The sequence below is a fragment of the Argopecten irradians genome, chromosome 11, assembly GCF_041381155.1.
Source record: "Argopecten irradians isolate NY chromosome 11, Ai_NY, whole genome shotgun sequence".
NCBI classification, from domain to species: domain Eukaryota; kingdom Metazoa; phylum Mollusca; class Bivalvia; order Pectinida; family Pectinidae; genus Argopecten; species Argopecten irradians.
In genome coordinates, this window is record NC_091144.1 from 15,837,629 (window position 1) to 15,862,920 (window position 25,292).

Sequence of the window (25,292 nt, forward strand, 5' to 3'; positions counted from 1 at the left end):
ACCATCAAGCCTACAGTATATAGTTTGTATAAAGTCACCATCAAGACTACAGTATATAGTTTGTATAAAGTCACCATCAAGCTACAGTATATAGTTTGTATAAAGTCACCATCAAGACTACAGTAATATAGTTTGTATAAAGTCACCATCAAGACTACAGTATATAGTTTGTATAAAGTCACCATCAAGCCTACAGTATATAGTTTGTATAAAGTCACCATCAAGCCTACAGTATATAGTTTGTATAAAGTCACCATCAAGCCTACAGTATATAGTTTGTATAAAGTCACCATCAAGACTACAGTATATAGTTTGTATAAAGTCACCATCAAGCCTACAGTATATAGTTTGTATAAAGTCACCATCAAGACTACAGTATATAGTTTGTATATAGTCACCATCAAGCCTACAGTATATAGTTTGTATAAAGTCACCATCAAGCCTACAGTATATAGTTTGTATAAAAGTCACCATCAAGCCTACAGTATATAGTTTGTATAAAGTCACCATCAAGCCTACAGTATATAGTTTGTATAAAGTCACCATCAAGCCTACAGTATATAGTTTGTATAAAGTCACCATCAAGCCTACAGTATATAGTTTGTATAAAGTCACCATCAAGCCTACAGTATATAGTTTGTATAAAGTCACCATCAAGCCTACAGTATATAGTTTGTATAAAGTCACCATCAAGCCTACAGTATATAGTTTGTATAAAGTCACCATCAAGCCTACAGTATATATAGTTTGTATATAGTCACCATCAAGCCTACAGTATATAGTTTGTATAAAGTCACCATCAAGCCTACAGTATATAGTTTGTATAAAGTCACCATCAAGCCTACAGTATATAGTTTGTATATAGTCACCATCAAGCCTACAGTATATAGTTTGTATAAAGTCACCATCAAGCTACAGTATATAGTTTGTATAAAGTCACCATCAAGCCTACAGTATATAGTTTGTATAAGTCACCATCAAGCACATATGTTTGATAGTCACATCAACTACAGTATATAGTTTGTATAAAGTCACCATCAAGCCTACAGTATATATTTGTATAAAGTCACCATCAAGCCTACAGTATTATATAAAGTCACCATCAAGCCTACAGTATATAGTTTGTATAAAGTCACCATCAAGCCTACAGTATATATAGTTTGTATAAAGTCACCATCAAGCCTACAGTATATAGTTTGTATAAAGTCACCATCAAGCTACAGTATATAGTTTGTATAAAGTCACCATCAAGCCTACAGTATATATAAGTTTGTATAAAAGTCACCATCAAGACTACAGTATATAGTTTGTATAAAGTCACATCAAGCCTACAGTATATAGTTTGTATAAAGTCACCATCAAGCCTACAGTATATAGTTTGTATAAAGTCACCATCAAGACTACAGTATATAGTTTGTATAAAGTCACCATCAAGCCTACAGTATATAGTTTGTATAAAGTCACCATCAAGACTACAGTATATAGTTTGTATAAAGTCACCATCAAGCCTACAGTATATAGTTTGTATAAAGTCACCATCAAGCCTACAGTATATAGTTTGTATAAAGTCACCATAAACAATGCAGGAGCCTAATAATAATCACTGTTAGTCTGTCTGTCCGTCCATTCTTTCGTCCAAAATTGGTGCCCTAGATTTCCTCTGAAACCAATAGGCTAATTGTTTTGAAACAGCACATATACCCTACTAATACCTGATAATATAAACATGGATGTATTTCATGATGTAATTATTTTTGTGATAAATATCCATGTTATTTTTTTGTACTATAGTTTCACATGTATGTATTAATATTCACAAGGGGGAATATTTATGTAAAATATTCCTTTGTCATTAGTGTAATCCCCCATCACATAAATTTCCATGTTTGTATACAGTAGTGTGTAGATGTGCAATACCGGTTTAGATTTTTTCCATGAAATCCAAGATGGCCACCATGACCCCTAAAGTGTTAAAACATTTGATGTTTTAGATCAGTTTGATAGACAGAGTCAATGGTTACTACAAAAGTACAGTTTGGACAGATAACAAAGAGAAGATCATTAGATCAGGATTTGAAATTGTAGAGGTAAGAAAATGTCTGATACCTGATGTGTTAAGTCAGTAATTTGTAATTATACTTTATATTTAGCTCACCTGGTCGGAAGGGCCAATTCAAGGTGAGCTTATGCATACTACAGTGTCCGGTGTCTATTGTCTGTCCTTCCGTCAACAATCGACTTCTTCTCCATAACCGCTGGTCAGAATTTAGCAAAATTTGACTGGTAGCATCCTTATGGGGTATTGACTGAAAATCGTACAAATGTTTGGGCTGATCACCCGGGGGCCTGAGGGGTGGGGTCATAAGGGAATAATTTGACTGTTTTATATAAATGTCTTCTTCTCTGAAACTAAGAATTGTATAGCACTCATATTGCATTGGTAACAACTTTATGGGGTAGGGATTCAAAATTGTACAAATTGTGGGCCTGACCCCTCGGGGGGACTGTGGAATGGGCCAAAAGGGTCAATTTCGCTAATTCCATATAAACTATATACTACGTACTCTGAAACTAAGCATTGAATAGCACTCATATTGCATTAGTAACATTCTTATAGGGCGGGGATTCAAAAATAGGAAGGTGTACTGGAATCAGCTTGTTTGTTCGTAGAAAACTCCTAAATTACTAACTTAAGGACAATTTTAATGAAACTTACAGCAGTTTCGGGAAACATGTGTAGATGTGCATGCAGGTTTTCTTTTGCCAAAATTGTGGTCACTAAGGTAACCAGGTGATTGGTCCCCATTTTCTCAATTAAGGGGTTGCTAAGTTATTGGTAAGCCATTGGTTTACATTTCTTATGTCTATATTTTTCTATCATGGAAATATTTGAATAAATGGAACATGAGTTAAATGTTTCAGTTCTCTTGTTGCAATAACACTCATTAGCTTCAATCTCATATTTTCAAATTTCACTTTGTTCACTTTTAATGTACTGGTGTTGATGCAAAGAGATACATTTTGTACAAACTTATTGTGTATATTACAGAGTTAATGTACCTGATCTTGGAGGTAGCTATTGATTGTTACATCATGTTCTTGTGAGAGTTACTTAACACTTTTCTAGGAAAAAGAAAGTAATTTTCCTCCAAAAAATACTAGAATGATGTAACAATTCAACAATATTATGTAATTCATGTCTGTACAACATATTATTACAGATTATAGTCCACGAATCGTACTCAAACAGCGATAACAACAACCATTACAACATGGCCGACCGGGTTAACGACATGTCAAATGTTCTAGATGTAAGTCTAAAAGTATACATAATTATATAGTCTGTGATGTCAGCCTCATGCTAATGTGCTACATTCATTCAATGCTATTGAGTTCATAAAGTTTAAAGAATATCTCGCCCATGACCTAGATCAAAATGTATAATTTGGCTTTAAACAGTATGAATATCTCTTTCACAAATTTTCGGCCTCTTGGCCATCTTCAGGTACATAGAAACACAAGAAAAGCTAGGTGAAATCCATCTTGAACCTTTTGACATGATGGATTTCAAGATGGATTTCACCTAGCTTTTCTTGTGTTTCTATGTATATAAAATATATTGGTACATAGCATCATATAAATGTGAAATTGATATTTAGATACTCAGATTATATTTGCACAATATAGATTAAATGAAATTTCGTGTGATTGGCAAATAGTAAGGAGAATTTACGTTCTCGGGAAACTTTGTTACGATACTGACAAGTAAACTTAAAGCAAAGTGGTTATGACTAAAACTTACAAAGCTCTAAAGAATCATTAAAACATCATAATAATAACGGTACCCGGTATGTGATAAATGCAAAATGACCCATATGTGTTGATCTGACAAGTCAGATCGCACTCATTTGTTGTGCGGAGGAAAATATCACGAGTGTTGGTAAAGAGTCAGAGAGTGCGATCCGACTCGTCAGATCAACACCTATGGGTAGTATTGCTTATGTATCATCCAAAGTCTACAGTCATCTGTACATGTGTTAAGAAGCAGTACTCTGTTATCACTGTGGTAACTTGATATATCAATGTATATCAAAGCTTATGTGAAATTCATTACAACCATCTACTGTACAACATGAAGTATTTGTGTGTAGAAATTTCGTTGGTTTTCTTGGTTGCTCTGGAACAATAAAAACAACAAAATTTTGTTTTAAACAACAGTCACTATTGGTCCATCGCGAATCCACAAATATTTCTGTCCATGAAATTATACAAAGCTCCAGACCGCGTAAGAAAATACACACAAATATATCATGTTATACAGTTAACTAGGTTTGAGTTATTGTCAGAGATAAATAAGTAAGAGCAGTATAAGGCACATTGAGTGCTTCTCAGTGAAACTATTACCACAGAGTCCAGATATCCAGGCTTGTTCATTGAGCACGCACAGACGAATATTTGATTGCTTTTTTTTACGTATGTTAAAAAGTTTCATTATTCATCTGAATTGTACTAGGAAATCTGAGTCCAGATTGATAAGATAATCTCATGATATAATTTAGGTTAACGCAATATGCCATTGCGCATTTCTGTATGCATTTATATGTGTTGACATGTTTAAAGATGCTCCACTGCCGACAGAGCATAACTGATATTCATCATTTGAACAATAATTGGTGTTTAATCGTGTATATATATGCCTAATTAACACAAAAATAACATGAAATAATTTATTTCACCTTTGGTGCATACGCAATCAGTACTTGTATTCCATATAGGATATAGTGACACGGAATTTTTTCGGGATGCAATTAATTACTTTTCATATTTTTAACTTCAAGTAAAATTAGAAGCTCAAACTTTTCAATGGTGGTAATGGTGTAAAGTAAGTAACTTTTGTAACTGAAGAAAAATACTAAATCGTCTGCTCCTGTTTTTGATAGTGAAAAAGTACCATTTGTCGGCGGTGGAGCATCTTTAATATTTGTATTCATGATTATCTTTTTTTAGTGGTTTGGGGAATCACATGTGCAGGATTTCAAGGACATGTGTTTAGGACATTTGTTTACCTACCAAGCCTTCCGAGGAAAACTGGGTTTGGCTTACATAGCCTCTCCACACAAATATAACCTTGGTGGAATTTGCTCCAGAGGTACGCACTAACAGATATTCAATCTACAGTATAAAGAAACATGTTACAGTTGCTAATATATTAGTTTTATGAATCTTATTTAATTAAAGGGACAATTCAGTCTAAGGGTACATTAAAACTTGCACATATTTTGGAAACAAACCAGTTTTTATGGAAATTAGATTAGTTGGTTTTACTGTGATATGCCAGAAAAGTCCACTGTAGTGAAATGTTCAACCGTCACTACACATAGCCTTGTATGCCGAATCCTGACCCTTGTCTGTGTAGTAAAGAATTCTTTGTCTACTCAAATCGCCCTTCCAGTTGTGTAAACACTATTATCTGCATGTTCTTGTCTAAAAATAATTTCATTAACTCCTCAGTGGTTATGTATTGCATTAGTTTAACATGCGTGACTTTGGCTCGGGTGTGAGTACAGTGGACATGTTGTTCCTGCTTAATCGTATTGATCAACGATTTGGAATTTCAACGGGATCAATTAAAAATACTTAACAATGTTATGGAATTTGTCAATATTTCTTATCATATATTTTATAAGGAATGTAGAACAATACATTTATGTCCTATTTTGCTTTGTGGTTTGTAACAGAATTAGCCTCACTGAATTGTCCCTTTAACCTTGCAGCAACTTTTAGGAGAACAGTTTTTGAGGCTTACCTGCTTGTCCTACCTTCTTTCTTTCTTTGCGTCATCTTATCAAGGCTCCATCACTACTGGAGTTTGTCTATAGGTTATTAGTGTTTATATAAGATCTATATGGTATATAATACAATGATATGATATATGATATAAGCCTGCATATGAATGTTGGCTTGCTTACATTTTGTCATTTAATCTACTTGTATATCAAAAATTAATTTTTACATCAGTGCTAAAATTTTGTAGAATCAGTCAGCAGGTAGCTAGCCCATCAGTAGTGGCTGAGTCTCAACAAATATTATACCACAAGCTTTCCATCTCTGGGTCGCAGAGTCTCAACAAATAATATACCACAAGCTTTCCATCTCTGGGTCGTGGAGTCTCAACAAATTGTATACCACAAGCTTTCCATCTCTGGGTCGCGGAGTCTCAACAAATATTATACCACAAGCTTTCCATCTCTGGGTCGATGAGTCTCAACAAATATTATACCACAAGCTTTCCATCTCTGGGTCACGGAGTCTTAACAAATAATATACCACAAGCTTTCCATCTCTGGGTCGATGAGTCTCAACAAATATTATACCACAAGCTTTCCATCTCTGGGTCGCGGAGTCTCAACAAATAATATACCACAAGCTTTCCATCTCTGGGTCGATGAGTCTCAACAAATATTATACCACAAGCTTTCCATCTCTGGGTCGCGGAGTCTCAACAAATAATATACCACAAGCTTTCCATCTCTGGGTCGCGTGTTGAAATCCCATGTGGGGCAGTTGCCTGGTACTGATCATTTTCATTAGGGTGTACTCTCTTCTTTAGCCGGGTATTTTCTTCTTTATCATGGTACTTTCTTCTTTATCCGGGTACTTTCTTCTTTTATCCAGGTACTTTCTTTATCCGGGTACTTTCTTCGTTAACGGTACTTTCTTTTTCATCCTGGCACTTTAATTTCTTCTTTATCATGGTACTTTCTTCTTTATCTGGGTACTTTCTTCTTTATCTGGGTACTTTCTTCTTTTTTATTATCCGGGTACTTTTTCTTTACTGGGTACTCTCTTACTGTACTTTTCTTTTATCCAGGTACTTTCTTTATCCGGGTACTTTCTTCGTTAACGGTACTTTCTTTTTCATCCTGGCACTTTAATTTCTTCTTTATCATGGTACTTTCTTCTTTATCTGGGTACTTTCTTCTTTAGCTGGGTACTTTCTTCTTTAGCTGGGTACTTTCTTCTTTTATCCAGGTACTTTCTTTATCCGGGTACTTTCTTCGTTAACGGTACTTTCTTTTTCATCCTGGCACTTTAATTTCTTCTTTATCATGGTACTTTCTTCTTTATCTGGGTACTTTCTTCTTTATCTGGGTACTTTCTTCTTTATCCGGATACTTTCTTCTTTAGCCGAGTACTTTCTTCCACCATCTGAACCTCGTATGACCTTAAATGACTCCATCTGTTAATAGGACTTGAAACTAATCAAACCACACCGATGTAATAGTGTTATCTCAAATGTATGTATAGGCAGTAAAATGCTCAATTTATTTATTTGTCCATATCCTTTCTTCTTTCACAGCTGCTTATGTAAATGGCAAGAAGCAAGCTGTCAATACCGGGGTGAGCTCATTCCAGACACCAGGGGGCAGTACTGCCATGAGCTTGCCGTCGACTCTCACAGTGACACATGGTATGTCATTTCTAAGTTTTGTTACGATAAATGTTGACAAGATTTTAAACCAGGATTTCTTATTTTCCACTGTCACATGTATCGATAAGCAATAATTTGATGAAAAATAAACAGACATGCAGGATACCATTTCTTTTGATAACTAAATGAAAATCCCAAAATTGCTAAACTTATCAATAAACTTTACTGTAATTTTCTTATGATTTCTTGAAACAAATTTGTAAACTAATTAATTCAGTACATTTTTTAATTTCATATAAACCTCGGACCTTCCTGTAATAGAGTTAGGTAAGTATTGCCAGGTAGATTTAATTCTGTTTTCTTTTTTCTGGTACAATGAGTTAGAGAAATCATATATTATAAACATTAAATTCTACTGGCAGGCGATCAATTCTCACCAAGTACCCATTCTCACCATGGGATGTGTATGATTACATGTAAATTTTCTTGAATAAAGTCATCTTCTGATAGAAGATGCTATCAGATTTCACTATGCTGACTGGTAAGTTGATTCTATGGTCACTGCTGATTGGTCAGTTGTTTCTATTTTAGGCCACAACTGGGGATGTGAACATGACCCCGACACTAGTAGCTGTTCACCGAGATCCTCTTCTGGTGGAAAGTTTATCATGTACCCCAGCTCTACCACAGGTTACCAAGCCAACAATCAGGTTAGTAAGTTAGGGACTGGTTACCAGGCCAACAATCAGGTTAGTTAGGGACTGGTTACCTGGCCAACAATCAGGTTAGTTAGGGACTGGTTACCTGGCCAACAATCAGGTTAGTTAGGGACTGGTTACCAGGACAACAATCAGGTTAGTAAGTTAGGGACAGGTTACCAGGCCAACAATCAGGTTAGTTAGTTAGGGACAGTTACCAGGCCAACAATCAGGTTAGTTAGTTAGGGACTGGTTACCTGGCCAACAATCAGGTTAGGTGGGGACTGGTTACCAGGCCAACAACCAGGTTAGTTAGGGACAGTTACCAGGCCAACAATCAGGTTGGTTAGTTAGGGACAGTTACCAGGCCAACAATCAGGTTAGTTAGGGACAGTTACCAGGCCAACAATCAGGTTGGTTAGTTAGGGACAGTTACCAGGCCAACAATCAGGTTAGTTAGTTAGGGACTGGTTACCAGGCCAACAATCAGGTTAGTTAGGGACAGTTACCAGGCCAACAATCAGGTTAGTTAGTTAGGGACTGGTTACCAGGCCAACGATCAGGTTAGTTAGTTAGGGACTGGTTACCAGGCCAATAATTAGGTTAGTTAGGGACTGTTACCAGGCCAATAATCAGGTTAGTTAGGGACTGGTTGCCAGGCCAACAATCAGGTTAGTAAGTTAGGGACTGTTTGCCAGGCCAATAATTAGGTTAGTTAGGGACTGTTACCAGGCCAATAATCAGATTAGTTAGGGACAGTTACCAGGCCAACAATCAGGTTAGTTAGGGACTGTTTGCCAGGCCAACAATCAGGTTAGTTAGGGACTGTTACCAGGCCAATAATCAGGTTAGTTAGGGACAGTTACCAGGCCAACAATCGGGTTAGTTTATTCAGTCAAATACAATTATGAAGGTCAACAACAAGTTTTAACTGTAAATTGTGAAAAAAAATGTCACATAAGAGTCATTTTACATAAAAATTTAAAATTTAGTGAAGCAAAAATACAGACTGATATCTGTCAAAATGTCTAAGTCTGGTGTGAGGGCCAGAGTATCTCGTACTGGTTTACTCTGTATGACGTATTTTAAGAGACTTTCTTTTTTATTTAAGTTGTTTTCACCCTGTAGTCGACAGTATGTGTTCAAAGTATTGGAGAGTAAGGGCTACGACTGTTTCTCTGGTAAGTGAATTGAATTATCTGTTGATATAAATATACATAAAAACATGGGTATAATGAATTTATATAAAGATTGTTTAGTATCGTTTTTACTTATGGTGAATAGATTAAGATTTATACCCATATGGTGAATAGACTAAGATTTATACCGTTATGGTAACTAGACTAAAGATTTATACCGTTATACTTTTAAACCAAGGTGATAGTGTAAATTTAAATGAGAAAAACTAACAAGGGATGGAAAAACATATAAGCTCAATAAAAATCTTCTTTTTTTCCTGTTCCTTATCAATCTGACTCTGGACATCTCTAACGATGGGATGGTTTGATAATAATGATTTGGGATTAACTTGACGATTTTGTTATATAATGACATTAGATGTCGTAATCAGAATTAATTTGATACCCAAGCTTTGCCTGACTTTGTTTGTTTCTATTGTTAATTTGGCTGATGGTTATCTACTGCTTTTGCATGCATTCAAACGATTTGTTTCTTAAACTTTTAATTCATGATTTTAATTGTCCCTAACAGAAAATTCAGGTAAGAATTGGTATATATAAGTGTATACCTAATACTCTGATGACTGTATAGAATTGGTATATATAAGTGTATACCTAATACTGGATATATGAACATACTGGTGATATTGGACTAATGTTAACATGAATATAATTCTACCAGAACTGCCTTTATTTTTACCCATGATATTATGGTTCAGTTTCAGATTTTGTAACACCCAATTTGAGAATCAAATTTTAAAATGATTGAAACTTTCATTCATATTTCCATTTCTACCTTTGGTAACATAATATTGATTAGAATTTAGTTTTTCATAGTACCAGGTATTTACTCATTGCATTAATTGCTGTATTTTCCCTATGAATGGCCCTTTCTCTTATAAGGGTGCCCCACATTTTGTTAATATCAGAAATATTAGGAAAATAATAGCAAGATTGCTAGTATGACTTTAGTCTGTTTCAGAAGAAATATCTAAAACTGGGCCAAAAAAATAGTGCCCCTTCTCTTATTTGTGAAAATACATTATCATTTATTTGAAACATTTATGTGACAAATTTGAAATTGAACCCAAATTACTAAAATCAAAGCTAAAAGCCATCAAACTTGACCAAACCTGTAACGTTTAAACCAATACAGTGGTACGAGTATTTTGATCTGCCTAGTGTATCTATTGCTTGATATAGACTATCATAATATACTAAATGTGTTTTTGGTCTATTTTAAAAATTAGATGTTCTTTATTTTAACCCTTCTTTGAAGTTCTTTCTTGATTTTTCGAGTGAGAACAATTTCTTTTTTCTCTGTCTAATAATTTGAAGATACTAATACTAAGAATATTTATTGCGTTTTTGTTCTTTCTAAGAAATTAATCATAATATGATCAGGAAATTCTTCAAGAAACATCTTTAAATTAATTGATATTTTACCTACTCATGGCATTCTTTATTTTGTACGTCTCTGTGCTATCTTAGCAAGATCCTCTATACTCCTATATAGTTATTTTAGTAATTATGATAGTTTTTTTATTATATGATTTATATATAATATTATATTTTTATCACAGTAGTTGTGGCAGTGTAAATATCAGTATTTATATATAAATCTGGTTGTTTTTAATACCGTAATTGCTGTAATTAGCATCCATTATAACAAGGCGGTTTATTAGGGAACCTAAATGTAAGATGTGGACAAAAATTCTTTAGAAAATGTCAGCTATATTTTTAACTCTCTCTGTACTGCTGGAATGTTAATCTGGTACAGTTAAGATGATTTACATGTGAATTTTTAGACTTACAAGTTCATGTAATATGGGAAACAAAAGACATGTAGCACACACTTTACCATCGACAACTTACAGAGGTCATCCTTTATGACCTAGCTCAGTGGATGATAGAAATGTGAAATAAAAAAGATAAAACCGAAGTCACTATAAGACTGTAAGATACTGATGAGTTCTCAATCAACTAGCTGAGACTTAACTGGGTAATATGATCCCAGATGTATGGTTAAATCCTTACCCAATCAGATGTATGGTTAAATCCTTACCCAATCAGATGTATGGTTAAATCCTTACCCAATCAGATGTATGGTTAAATCCTTACCCAATCAGATGTATGGTTAAATCCTTACCCAATCAGATGTATGGTTAAATCCTTACCCAATCAGATGTATGGTTAAATCCTTACCCAATCAGATGTATGGTTAAATCCTTACCCAATCAGATGTATGGTTAAATCCTTACCCAATCAGATGTATGGTTAAATCCTTACCCAATAGATGTATGTTAAATCCTTACCCAATCAATGTATGGTTAAATCCTTACCCAATCAGATGTATGGTTAAATCCTTACCCAATCAGATGTATGGTTAAATCCTTACCCAATCAGATGTATGGTTAAATCCTTACCCAATCAGATGTATGGTTAAATCCTTACCCAATCAGATGTATGGTTAAATCCTTACCCAATCAGATGTATGGTTAAATCCTTACCCAATCAGATGTATGGTTAAATCCTTACCCAATCAGATGTATGGTTAAATCCTTACCCAATCAGATGTATGGTTATTAAATCCTTACCCAATCAGATGTATGGTTAAATCCTTACCCAATCAGATGTATGGTTAAATCCTTACCCAATCAGATGTATGGTTAAATCCTTACCCAATCAGATGTATGGTTAAATCCTTACCCAATCAGATGTATGGTTAAATCCTTACCCAATCAGATGTATGTTAAATCCTTACCCAATCAGATGTATGGTTAAATCCTTACCCAATCAGATGTATGGTTAAATCCTTACCCAATAGATGTATGGTTAAATCATTACCCAATTCAGATGTATGGTTAAATCCTTACCCAATCAATGTATGGTTAAATCCTTACCCAATCAGATGTATGGTTAAATCCTTACCCAATCAGATGTATGGTTAAATCCTTACCCCAGATATGTTAAATCCAATCAGATGTATGGTTAAATCCTTACCCAATCACATGTATGATTAAATTCTTACCCAATCAGATGTATGATTAAATCCTTACCCAATCAGATGTATGGTTAAATCCTTACCCAATCAGATGTATTTAAATCCTTACCCAATCAGATGTATGATTAAATCCTTACCCAATCAGATGTATGGTTAAATCCTTACCCAATCAGATGTATGGTTAAATCCTTACCCAATCAGATGTATGGTTAAATCCTTACCCAATCAGATGTATGGTTAAATCCTTACCCCATTAAATCCTTACCCAATCAGATGTATGGTTAAATCCTTACCCAATCAGATGTATGGTTAAATCCTTACCCAATCAGATGTATGGTTAAATCCTTACCCAATCAGATGTATGGTTAAATCCTTACCCAATCAGATGTATGGTTAAATCCTTACCCAATCAGATGTATGGTTAAATCCTTACCAATCAGATGTATGGTTAAATCCTTACCCAATCAGATGTATGGTTAAATCCTTACCCAATCAGATGTATGGTTAAATCCTTACCCAATCAGATGTATGGTTAAATCCTTACCCAATCAGATGTATGGTTAAATCCTTACCCAATCAGATGTATGGTTAAATCCTTACCCAATCAGATGTATGGTTAAATCCTTACCCAATCAGATGTATGGTTAAATCCTTACCCAATCAGATGTATGGTTAAATCCTTACCCAATCAGATGTATGGTTAAATCCTTACCCAATCAGATGTATGGTTAAATCCTTACCCAATCAGATGTATGGTTAAATCCTTACCCAATCAGATGTATGGTTAAATCCTTACCCAATCAGATGTATGGTTAAATCCTTACCCAATCAGATGTATGGTTAAATCCTTACCCAATCAGATGTATGGTATTTAAATCCTTACCCAATCAGATGTATGGTTAAATCCTTACCCAATCAGATGTATGGTTAAATCCTTACCCAATCAGATGTATGGTTAAATCCTTACCCAATCAGATGTATGGTTAAATCCTTACCCAATCAGATGTATGGTTAAATCCTTACCCAATCAGATGTATGGTTAAATCCTTACCCAATCAGATGTATGGTTAAATCCTTACCCAATCAGATGTATGGTTAAATCCTTACCCAATCAGATGTATGGTTAAATCCTTACCCAATCAGATGTATGGTTAAATCCTTACCCAATCAGATGTATGGTTAAATCCTTACCCAATCAGATGTATGGTTAAATCCTTACCCAATCAGATGTATGGTTAAATCCTTACCCAATCAGATGTATGGTTAAATCCTTACCCAATCAAATGTATGGTTAAATCCTTACCCAATCAGATGTATGGTTAAATCCTTACCCAATCAGATGTATGGTTAAATCCTTACCCAATCACAGATGTATGGTTAAATCCTTACCCAATCAGATGTATGGTTAAATCCTTACCCAATCAGATGTATGGTTAAATCCTTACCCAATCATGTATGGTTAAATCTTACCCAATCAGATGTATGGTTATTGAATTCTTACCCAATCAGATGTATGGTTAAATCCTTACCCAATCAGATGTATGGTTAAAAACCCAATCAGATGTATGGTTAAATCCTTACCCAATCAGATGTATGGTTAAATCCTTACCCAATCAGATGTATGGTTAAATCCTTACCCAGTCAGATGTATGGTTAAATCCTTACCCAATCAGATTCTGTTCCACAGACTGCATTATGCAATGTGAGAAAGTTTGCAGTTATTACATGCAAAATTCACCTCAAAATGATGCTAGCTATTCGTGGGGTGAATATCCCTACAATCAAACATTTCACTAAAGCTGACAAAATGTTTCGCAACATAGTAAGCTGCCTCAATTGTATATTAACTACAATATTTATATTTACTGTTTGTATATAATATGTAATCACAAAAATCTGTTATCTAACCACCATACTGGAAAAATTTCTTATAGGAATTGTTTCTTGTATATAGACCATATCGCCTTATAGTCCTAATATGGAACTTGTAATCAACATACTGTATACCCCTGCAATGTATTTTTACATCTTATATGAAACTGTACTAATACTTTCATATATAGCTACACTTTTGAGTGTACTGGTGTATGTGAGCCTACTGAGATTTTTCCATCACTTTTACACTATGAGCGTACTGGTTTTGCCCTCACTGGTACACTGAGCGTACTGGTTTTGCCCTCACTGATACACTCGAGCATACTGGTTTTGCCCTCACTGATACACTCTGAGTGTACTGGTTTTGACATCACTGATACACTCTGGGCGTACTAGTTTTGCCCTCACTGTTACACTCTGTGCATACTAGTGTTGCCCTTCCTGGTATGTGAGCGTACTGAGATTTTGCCATCACAGATACACTCTGAGCGTACTGGTTTTGCCCTCACCAGTATGTGAGCGTACTGAGATTTTTCCATCACTGATACAATCTGAGCGAACTGGTTTTGCCCTCACTGGTACACTTTGAGCGTACTGATTTTGCCCTCACCCTCACTGGTATGTGAGCCTACTGAGATTTTTCCATCACTTTTACACTATGAGCGTACTGGTTTTGCCCTCCCTGGTACGTGAGTGTACTGAGATTTTGCCATCACTGATACACTCTGAGTGTATTGGTTTTGACCTCGCTGATACACTCTGAGCGTACTGGTTTTGACCTCACTGATGCACTCTGGGCGTACTAGTTTTGCCCTCACTGTTACACTCTGAGCATACTGGTTTTGTCCTCACTGATACACTCTGAGCATACTGGTTTTACCCTCACTAGTACACTGTGCATACTGGTTTTGCCCTCAATGGTACACTCTGGCATACTAGTTTTGCCCTCACTGTTACACTCTGAGCGTACTGGTTTTGCCCTCACTGATACACTCTGTGCTACTGGTTTTGCCCTCACTGATACACCCAGTGTACTGGTTTTGCCCTCACTGATACACTCTGTGTACTGGTTTTGCCCTTACTAGTACCAATTTGTTTTGATATTGTTTATATGATCCCTGCATACACACTCTAATTAGATTATTAGATTATCTGACATCCTAACAACACTACTTCATGACAGCTATAGTGTTCCAATATAGTCCCTCAACAATTTCATGCATTTGTGTAAAGTCAACAATGAACATATCAGAAACTACACAGGGTAAAAGATTGATAATCCTTCACCCCTTAGGAGTAAGACAGGGTGGATTTTCTCAAAACACTTCTTATTTTATAAGCTTTTAAACATTTGACTATAGCCTTTGATATGGTTTGACAGGTTACCACACGGCTTGAGATTCCGGTCTTAACCTAAAAGGGATGAGAGGTTCTATAATATATCTTAATAAAGATTGCTAATGGCATAGTGGTATATATTATTGTCCCCTGTTGTTTTCCAGAGAAAAGCCCTGATGATGGTAATTATTTATGTACAGAGCATTACGCATTGGGCAAGTCTTAATTTAGAGATGAGCAGCACTCCCCTCCCCATATAACACATCCCTGAAGACAATAGCTATAGTGATAAGGATGTTATGTAGGTATGACTGTACAAGTTTGAGAATCTTGTAGCTTTGTCAATAGCTTATTGTCAGTATGTTACATGGTATTGTTTTATCTACAGACTTATAGTTGGCATAAAAATACTGTAAACCTGGATATTTTTGTGAGAGCTTAATTTCGCTATATCCTTGCAGAAAACATTTGCTTTGTTGTTATTTTCGTGATAGATACACTTTTAGACTTTTAACAACAAAGTTAATGCATGTACAAAATATCTCGCTCAGGGGAAAATTTTTGTGATCAAGCGATCTTTGAGTAATTAGTGTAAATTTCCTCCTCATGTAAATTTCCTCGTTTACAGTTGTCATCAATACCACAGGATTTTCTGTGAAACTGATATAGGGTCTGAGCATGTATAGCCCAGATGAATGGAACTAATATATTAGTGTTGTCTTGATAAAGATGGCTACAATAGATTTAAATCAATATTTCATAATCACAATCAGTATATTTTATCTTAAGATGTCCACATTTCCTAATTGATTTGAACGTCTTTGACATTCAAGTGATAATGTTTCTTTATCCAAACTTTCTTTATATACATTATTCAGAATTTCAGTTCAAAATTTGTTTTCTTATGAATGGTAACCACCCATATACAAAGAAAAATTGACTCCAGAGTTTAAATCAGGTTTTGTCAATTTGATTCGAAATCAATGAAGTTACTTAAATAGTATCCACCAAAAGGTCTAGGAATGCATTGTGTACAAGTATATAGCTTAGCATGTCAATAAGTAAATTATTATTTTCATCTAATAATATTGGTGAATAATTTCACAGACTACTATGAAAATTATGACAAAATGATTGATTAGTTGCCTTGACATGCCAATGCATGGAAATTGATGAGTATGCTTGACTATTCTGATGTTTTGTTATTGTAGAAAATTATACTGGTAATAATCCTATGTGAGGATCTTTGTATACTTATTAATATCCTGGTCAGTTGGATCTAATTGAACAGATGAGTGGTCGAAATAAAGATTTACATGGAAAAGAGATATGAGAAGTAATCTACTTTTGCTCGAATTCTGGCCCTTTTCCTTTCCAGAGAAAATGTTGACTATGGTATTTGATGGTAGACCATCATGGACGATCATTAAATACCGTGGATAGAATCATGGTTAACCATGCAGTAAATTTTAGTGCAACTGTGAAAGAAAGTAAATAATGACTCATTAAGATAATTGTAGTTAGTGCTGTACAGTGGTTCGATACTGTAAATACACTTTTACAAAGTTTCAGCCCGGTGTAGCAGTTTGAACATCACTGAAATAAAACTATCGTTAAAATATTTCATGCTATAATACACACCCACAAACATGCAACAACAACAACCCCCCCCCCCCCCCAAACCTTTTACAAATTTTAGCACTGTATATGAAAAAAGACAGCTTGAACAGTACTAAAATAAAATTACCCATAACATAACCACACACACCTACCACTAACACCCCCTCACCCCACACACACACACCACACACACCCCACTAACACTCCCCTCACCCCCCACACACACACCCCACACACACATTTCAATGCCCAAATTGATTTCCCAGAATTTATTCTGTGTTGTAAACCTGGTTTGTGAGAACACCAGATCATGTTTGTTATTGAGATATTGAATGTGACTGATCCTGTGTTAAGTATAGGACATTAAGACCTATCACTCACCCAACCAATGTACGCTGTGTGTCTGTTGCTGAATTAATATCAGAAAAAATTCTGATCATTAAAAGTTTTATATATTAACATAAAAATCCCTTACTTGTGTGTTAAATGCCTGTAGTGTTGAGATGAAATCTATAATATTTTTGTCAGAGGACAAGGCAATTTACACCAAAGTGATGTAATACTGTAGAGCATGTATGCTGTTGTATAGACTGAAACTTAACTTTATGTCACAAAATGTGAATCTTTCTTTACAATGCATACAAATTCAATTTTTATGCATCCAAATAACATCAGTTATTTGTTTTTTATGCTAATCTAAACATATAGTTATATTATTTTTTTTCTAAACCTATTCAAACCCTTGTTTTCAAACCAAATTACACAATTAAAGGTTTTCAATCAGCCTCCTTTTATTTTGACATTGTACCCGTGATAAATATATTCCAAAATATTAAATAATTCCACTATATTTTTTTTCATTTAAAGTTAAAGACATAGAGATAGTGTGTGAAAATATTTTAGTATGATGAGAATATTGTGGTAACCACGGATTATATGTGTAATTTTGTGGTAACCATGGATTATATGTGTAATATTGTGGTAACCATGGATTATATGTGTAATATTGTGGTAACCATGGATTATATGTGTAATACTATGGTAACTATGGATTATATGTGTAATATTGTGGTAACCATGGATTATATGTGTAATATTGTGGTAACCATGGATTATATGTGTAATATTGTGGTAACCATGGATTATATGTGTAATACTATGGTAACTATGGATTATATGTGTAATATTGTGGTAACCATGGATTATATGTGTAATATTGTGGTAACTATGGATTATATGTGTAATATTGTGGTAACCATGGATTATATGTGTAATATTGTGGTAACCATGGATTATATGTGTAATACTATGGTAACTATGGATTATATGTGTAATATTGTGGTAACCATGGATTATATGTGTAATATTGTGGTAACTATGGATTATATGTGTAATATTGTGGTAACCATGGATTATATGTGTAATTTTGTGGTAACCATGGATTATATGTGTAATATTGTGGTAACCATGGATTATATGTGTAATACTATGGTAACTATGGATTATATGTGTAATATTGTGGTAACCATGGATTATATGTGTAATATTGTGGTAACCATGGATTATATGTGTAATATTGTGGTAACCATGGATTATATGTGTAATACTATGGTAACTATGGATTATATGTGTAATATTTATTGTGGTAACCATGGATTATATGTGTAATATTGTGGTAACCATGGATTATATGTGTAATTTTGTGGTAACCATGGATTATATATGTGTTTACAGAAGCCACTGGTGGAATTGGCCTATGTGGGAATGGCAGAATTGATAAGGATGAAGAATGTGATGCTGGGAAAAATGGGGACCTGTGTTGTGACACTGACTGCAAGCTGATTGGTCAGGCTACGTGTAGGTGAGAAACCATTTACTTTGACAGCATGAGGCATAGCAAACTGCAAGCTGATCAGTCCTGTAACAGGCGTCCAATCAGCGGTATGATGTATAGAAAGTGCTGACCAAGTGTTACAGTTGCAAGCTGAAAGGTCATACTTCTTGTATGGAAATGGCTAGTCACAGTTAGGTTTTAATGGTACTATCATTAATTAAAGACAGAGGGTTTGAATTTGTTAGACATTTCTGGATGTCTTAAAAGTGTATTATCAAATTTATCTTTCACTGTATAGTTGCTTTTAAATTCCAATTAATCAAAAGAGGGATAAAATTTCACTATATATGAGCGATCAAGTTCATGTCTGCAAACTTTAATAAACAATGATTAAAATGCAACTAATGGTACTGAAAGGTAGGTTTCGCCCAATGAAATATAAAGACTACGAAATTGAAATTTATCCTATACATAGATATAATCTTCAGATCATTTTCAATGCATACAGCGAACAATATGGGTGGTCAGTTGCCTAACTTGACCAGGAAAATACTCCTCTAAAAATAGAGCGAAGTCAAGCTTTACATAGAACATGACATATTTTTTCCAAAACGAGGCCGCAGCAACAAACGGAAGCGTGCAACAAAATGTCAGATAGAAGTGACAGTCTTGCAACGGCATGTTTAGTTAAAAAACAACAACAACAAATCGAAGTGCGAGGGACTGTTTATACATATCATATAATCTAAAACACTTCATGTTACTTACATACGCTCGCTAACTTTGTACACCAAATATACATGTAGTTAATCTGGCTGTTTGTGCGCTGGCATATGTGTTGAAATTTAACTCACCACGTGCAATGCCGTTACACGAGTCCCAACAGATCCCTGCAAGTTCCGCTTAAGATGTGGCTTCTGTTTCTTCTATTGCTACATGCCATCTCTGAATTTAATTCCCTATAGATATCCTAGGGTGCTACCGAATCCATTATAATTTCCTCCACTTTGTTGCCGATTCAGATATATTTTTTTCATCTCGCACACTTTCATTCAGCCATTTTGTTTACTTTTCGTGCGTGACAATGCGCATGCGCCAAACTTCGCCAACACAATCCATCGCAGCTTCATTTGCATATTATTTTGTCTTACGGACACCGTAATAAATCAAGGATTTCCTTCAATTTTGTATTCAAGACACATTTGTTCAATCTCAAACACATAAAGAAATTAAATTGAGATATTTTATATGTTTTTTTTATCTTTTCTTCCGCTTATCGCATTTCACAAAAAAAATATTTATTTAGTTGGGCGAAACCTACCTTTAAGAAAGAAAAACTGTATTATAACCTAGTTCTGTCAGAAATTGACATTAGGTGAACAATGCTCAATTATGTATTGTAGAAAATCATGGAAATTTCTTACTACAAATTGACTTCACAAAACTATGCATTATTCTTCAGCTTCTCAAGATGCAATCTGTAATATTGGAAAACAATAAATGTGATAGTAAAGTATTTTGAAAGATTGAATGCTGTTTTGAAAACATCAAACCTCATTTACATATATGTTTTAGAAAAGTTTCACTTGAGATTTTCATCAATCTGTATTTTATTTTTTAGGTCATCTGACCCAAAGGGTCAGGATGACCTATTGTCATCATAGTAATAGTTGTATCCAGGGGTGGATTATATAACGAACAGTGATAGTAATAATAGTAGCTATCCATTAGGGTGGATTATAACGACAGTGATAGTAATAGTAGCTATATCCAGACGGTGGATATATCCACGACAGTGATAGTAATAGTAGCTATCCAGGATGGATATAACGACAGTGATAGTAATAGTAGCTATCCAGGGGTGGATATAACGACAGTGATAGTAATAGTAGCTATCCAGGGGTGGATATAACGACAGTGATAGTAATAGTAGCTATCCAGGGTGGATATAACGACAGTGATAGTAATAGTAGCTATCCAGGGGTGGATATAACGACAGTGATAGTAATAGTAGCTATCCAGGGGTGGATATAACGACAGTGATAGTAATAGTAGCTATCCAGGGGTGGATATAACGACAGTGATAGTAATAGTAGCTATCCAGGATGGATATAACGACAGTGATAGTAATAGTAGCTATCCAGGGGTGGATATAACGACAGTGATAGTAATAGTAGCTATCCAGGGGTGGATATAACGACAGTGATAGTAATAGTAGCTATCCAGGAGGTGGATATAACGACAGTGATAGTAATAGTAGCTATTCCAGGGGTGGATATAACGACAGTGATAGAAATAGTAGCTATCCAGGGGTGGATATAACGACAGTGATAGTAATAGTAGCTATCCAGGGGTGGATATAACGGACAGTGATAGTAATAGTAGCTTCCAGGGGTGGATATAACGACAGTGATAGTAATAGTAGCTATCCAGGGTGGATATAAACGACAGTGATAGTAATAGTAGTTATCCAGGGGTGGATATAACGACAGTGATAGTAATAGTAGCTATCCAGGGTGGATGTGGAATAACGACAGTGATAGTAATAAGTAGCTATCCAGGGGTGGATATAACGACAGTGATAGTAATAGTAGCTATCCAGGGTTGGATATAAACGACAGTGATAGTAATAGTAGCTATCCAGGGGTGGATATAACGGACCAGTGGATGTAAAAAGTAGCTATCCAGGGGTGGATTATAACGACAGTGATAGTAATAGTAGCTATCCAGGGGTGGATATAACGACAGTGATAGTAATAGTAGCTATCCAGGGGTGGATATAACGACAGTGATAGTAATAGTAGCTATCCAGGGGTGGATATAACGACAGTGATAGTAATAGGTAGCTATCCAGGGGTGGATATAACGACAGTGATATGTAATAGTAGATATAGTAGATTATAACGACAGTGATAGTAATAGTAGCTATCCAGGGGTGGATATAACGACAGTGATAGTAATAGTATCTATCCAGGGGGGTGGATATAACGACAGTGATAGTAATAGTAGCCTATCCTGGGATGTGGATATAACGACAGTGATAGTAATAATAGTAGCTATCCAGGGGGGTGGATATAACGACAGTGATAGATAATAGTAGCTATCCAGGGGTGGATATAACGACAGTGATAGTAATAGTAGCTATCCAGGGGTGGATTATAACGACAGTGATAGTAATAGTAGCTATCCAGGGGTGGATATAACGACAGTGATAGTAATAGTAGCTATCCAGGATGGATATAACGACAGTGATAGTAATAGTAGCTATCCAGGGGTGGATATAACGACAGTGATAGTAATAGTAGCTATCCAGGGGTGGATATACAAAACGACAGTGATAGTAATAGTAGCTATCCAGGGGTGGATATAACGACAGTGATAGTAATAGTAGCTATCCAGGGGTGGATATAACGACAGTGATAGTAATAGTAGCTATCCAGGGGTGGATATAACGACAGTGATAGTAATAGTAGCTATCCAGGGGTGGATATAACGACAGTGATAGTAATAGTAGCTATCCAGGGGTGGATATAACGACAGTGATAGTAATAGTAGCTATCCAGGGGTGGATATAACGACAGTGATAGTAATAGTAGCTATCCAGGGGTGGATATAACGACAGTGATAGTAAAAGTAGCTATCCAGGGGTGGATATAACGACAGTGATAGTAATAGTAGCTATCCAGGGGTGGATATAATGACAGTGGTGTAGTAATAGTAGCTATCTCAGGGAGTGGATATAACGACAGGTGGGTTGATTGTAATAGTAGATTATCTCAGGGATGGATATAATGGACAGTGATAGTAATAGTAGCTATCCAGGGATGGATATTAACGACAGTGATAGTAATAGGTAGTTATCAAGGGGTGGATATAACAGACAGTGATAGTAATAGTAGCTATCCACGGCATTGGATGGATATAACTGGACTGGTGATAGTAATAGTAGCTATCCAGGGATGGATATACTCGGACTCACTCGACAGTGATAGTAATAGTAGAGCTATCCAGGGACGTGGAGTATAACGACAGTGATAGTAATAGTAGATATCCAGGGGTGGATATAACGACAGTGATTGTAAATAGTAGTTTTATCCCAAGGGGTTGGATTTGGATATAACGAACAGTGATGTAATAGTAGCTATCCAGGGCATGGATATAACGACAGTAGTACTAGTAGCTATCCAGGGGTGGATTTATAACGACAGTGTTAGTAATAGGTAGTAGCTATCCAGGGGTGGATATGATACGACAGTGATAGTAATAGTAGCTATCCAGGGGGTGGATTATAAACGACAGTGTGATCAGTAATAGTAGCATATCCCAGCGGATGGATATAACGACAGTGATAGTAATAGTATTATCCAGGGATGGATTATAACGACCAGTGATAGTAATAGTAGCTATCCAGGGTGGAAATATAACGACAGTGATGATAGTAATAGTAGCTATTCCAGGGAGTGGATATAACGACAGTGATAGTAAATAGTAGAATTATCCAGGGGGGATATAACGTCAGTGATAGTAATAGTAGTTGATCCAGGTGTGGATATAACGACAGTGATAGTAATAGTAGCTAACCAGGGTAGGCATATATGACCAGTGATAGGTAATAGGTAGCTATATAAGGCGTGGAATATAACGACAGTGATGATAGTAATAGTAAGCTATAGTCCAGGGTGGATATAACGACAGTTGATAGTAAAAGTTAGCTATCCAGGGGTGGAGTATAACGACAGTGATAGTAATAGTAGCTATCCCAGTAGTGGATAATAACGACAGTGATAGTAATAGTAGCTATCCAGGGTGGATATTTTAACGACAGTGATAGTAATAGTAGCTATCACAGGGTGGATCATTATACACAGTGATAGTAATAGTAGCTATCCAAGGGCGTGGATATACTAACGAACAGTGATAGTAAATAGTAGCTATCTAGGGGTGGATATAACGACGTGATAGTAATAGCTAGCTCACAGAGCGTGGAGATATAAGACAGTGATAGTAATAGTAGTTATCCAGAGGTGGATATAACGAAACAATCGTGATAGTAATAGTTGGCTATTCCAGGATTGGATTCTATAACGACCAGTGATAGTACATAGTAGCTAGCTATCCAGGTGTGGATATAACGACAGTGATAGTTAATAGTAGCTATACTGGGGATGGATATATAACGATCAGTGTTAGTCATAGTTGCTATCCAGGGGTGGATATTGAACGTGACCAGTGTAACACATAGTAATAGTTAGCTATTCCAGGATGGACTTTAACAGACTAGTGGATAAGTATATAGTTAGCTATGCCAGGGGGTGGAATGTATAACGAGCAGTGATTGAGAATCTTAGTAGCTATCATGGGGTGGATATACGACAGTGACAGTTTATTGTAGATATCCACGGCTGGCGATAACGACAGTGATTATAGTAGTCGATATCCAGTTGGATATAACGACAGTGATCAGTATTAGTAGCTATCCAGGATGGAGATTATAACGCGTGGTGATAGTGATAGTAGATATATAGTAGTTTATCCAGTGATGGTAATAGTGCTTATCCTGGATGGATTATAACGACAGTGATAGTAATGAAAGTATCTATCTAAGGATGTTGGAATATAACGACGCAGTGGGTATAGTAATAGTAGCTTATCCAAGGGGTGGATATAACGACAGAGTGATAGTAATAGGTAGCTCGTCTAGGGGTGGATATATATAAGTGATTAGTGATAGTAGATATCCAGGGGTAGTATATTGACAGTGATAGTATAGTATGCATATATAGGGGTGGAAAGTAAGGACAGTAATAGTAGCGTATCCAGCGAACATGGATACCATATAACGATAAGTGTTGTTATAGTTAGCTATCCGCAGGGGTGGATTATAACGACAGTGATAGTAATAGTAGCTATCCCTGGGATGGATATTAACAGGACTGTGATAGTAATAGTAGCTATCCATGGGGTGGATATAACGACGAAGTGATAGTGAATAGTAGCTATCCAAGGATGGGATATTGACAGTGACAGTGATAGTGCTATAGTAGCTATCCCCAAGTGTGTGGATTTAATGAGATCTAGGTGGTGATTTATAACGACGTGTAGTAAGCTATCCAGGGGTGGATTTAACGAACAGTGATAGTAAAAGTATCTATCTAAGGGGTGGCTTATAAACGACAGTGATAGATAGTAATAGGTAGCCTATAAGGGGTGGTGGTTTATAAATGACAGTCGATAGTAATAGTAGTGTGTATATAGGGTTGGAGTATAACGAACAGTGTATAGTATTATAGTAGCTATCCAGGGAGGGTGCGAT

General features: G+C 35.7%; 1 protein-coding gene across 1 annotated transcript in view; it reads left to right on the forward strand.

Moving 5' to 3' along the window:
- LOC138334428 (ADAM 17-like protease) overlaps positions 1-25,292 on the forward strand; it is a 62,361-nt gene that overhangs the window by 18,873 nt on the left and 18,196 nt on the right. Inside the window, exons 6-15 of the mRNA XM_069283093.1 lie at positions 1,992-2,087; positions 3,222-3,311; positions 5,008-5,149; positions 7,361-7,471; positions 7,754-7,759; positions 8,024-8,142; positions 9,242-9,311; positions 15,690-15,707; positions 18,880-19,006; positions 20,601-20,617. Of these exons, the coding sequence (XP_069139194.1) occupies positions 1,992-2,087; positions 3,222-3,311; positions 5,008-5,149; positions 7,361-7,471; positions 7,754-7,759; positions 8,024-8,142; positions 9,242-9,311; positions 15,690-15,707; positions 18,880-19,006; positions 20,601-20,617 (796 nt within the window). The remainder of the gene's footprint in view (positions 1-1,991; positions 2,088-3,221; positions 3,312-5,007; positions 5,150-7,360; positions 7,472-7,753; positions 7,760-8,023; positions 8,143-9,241; positions 9,312-15,689; positions 15,708-18,879; positions 19,007-20,600; positions 20,618-25,292) is intronic.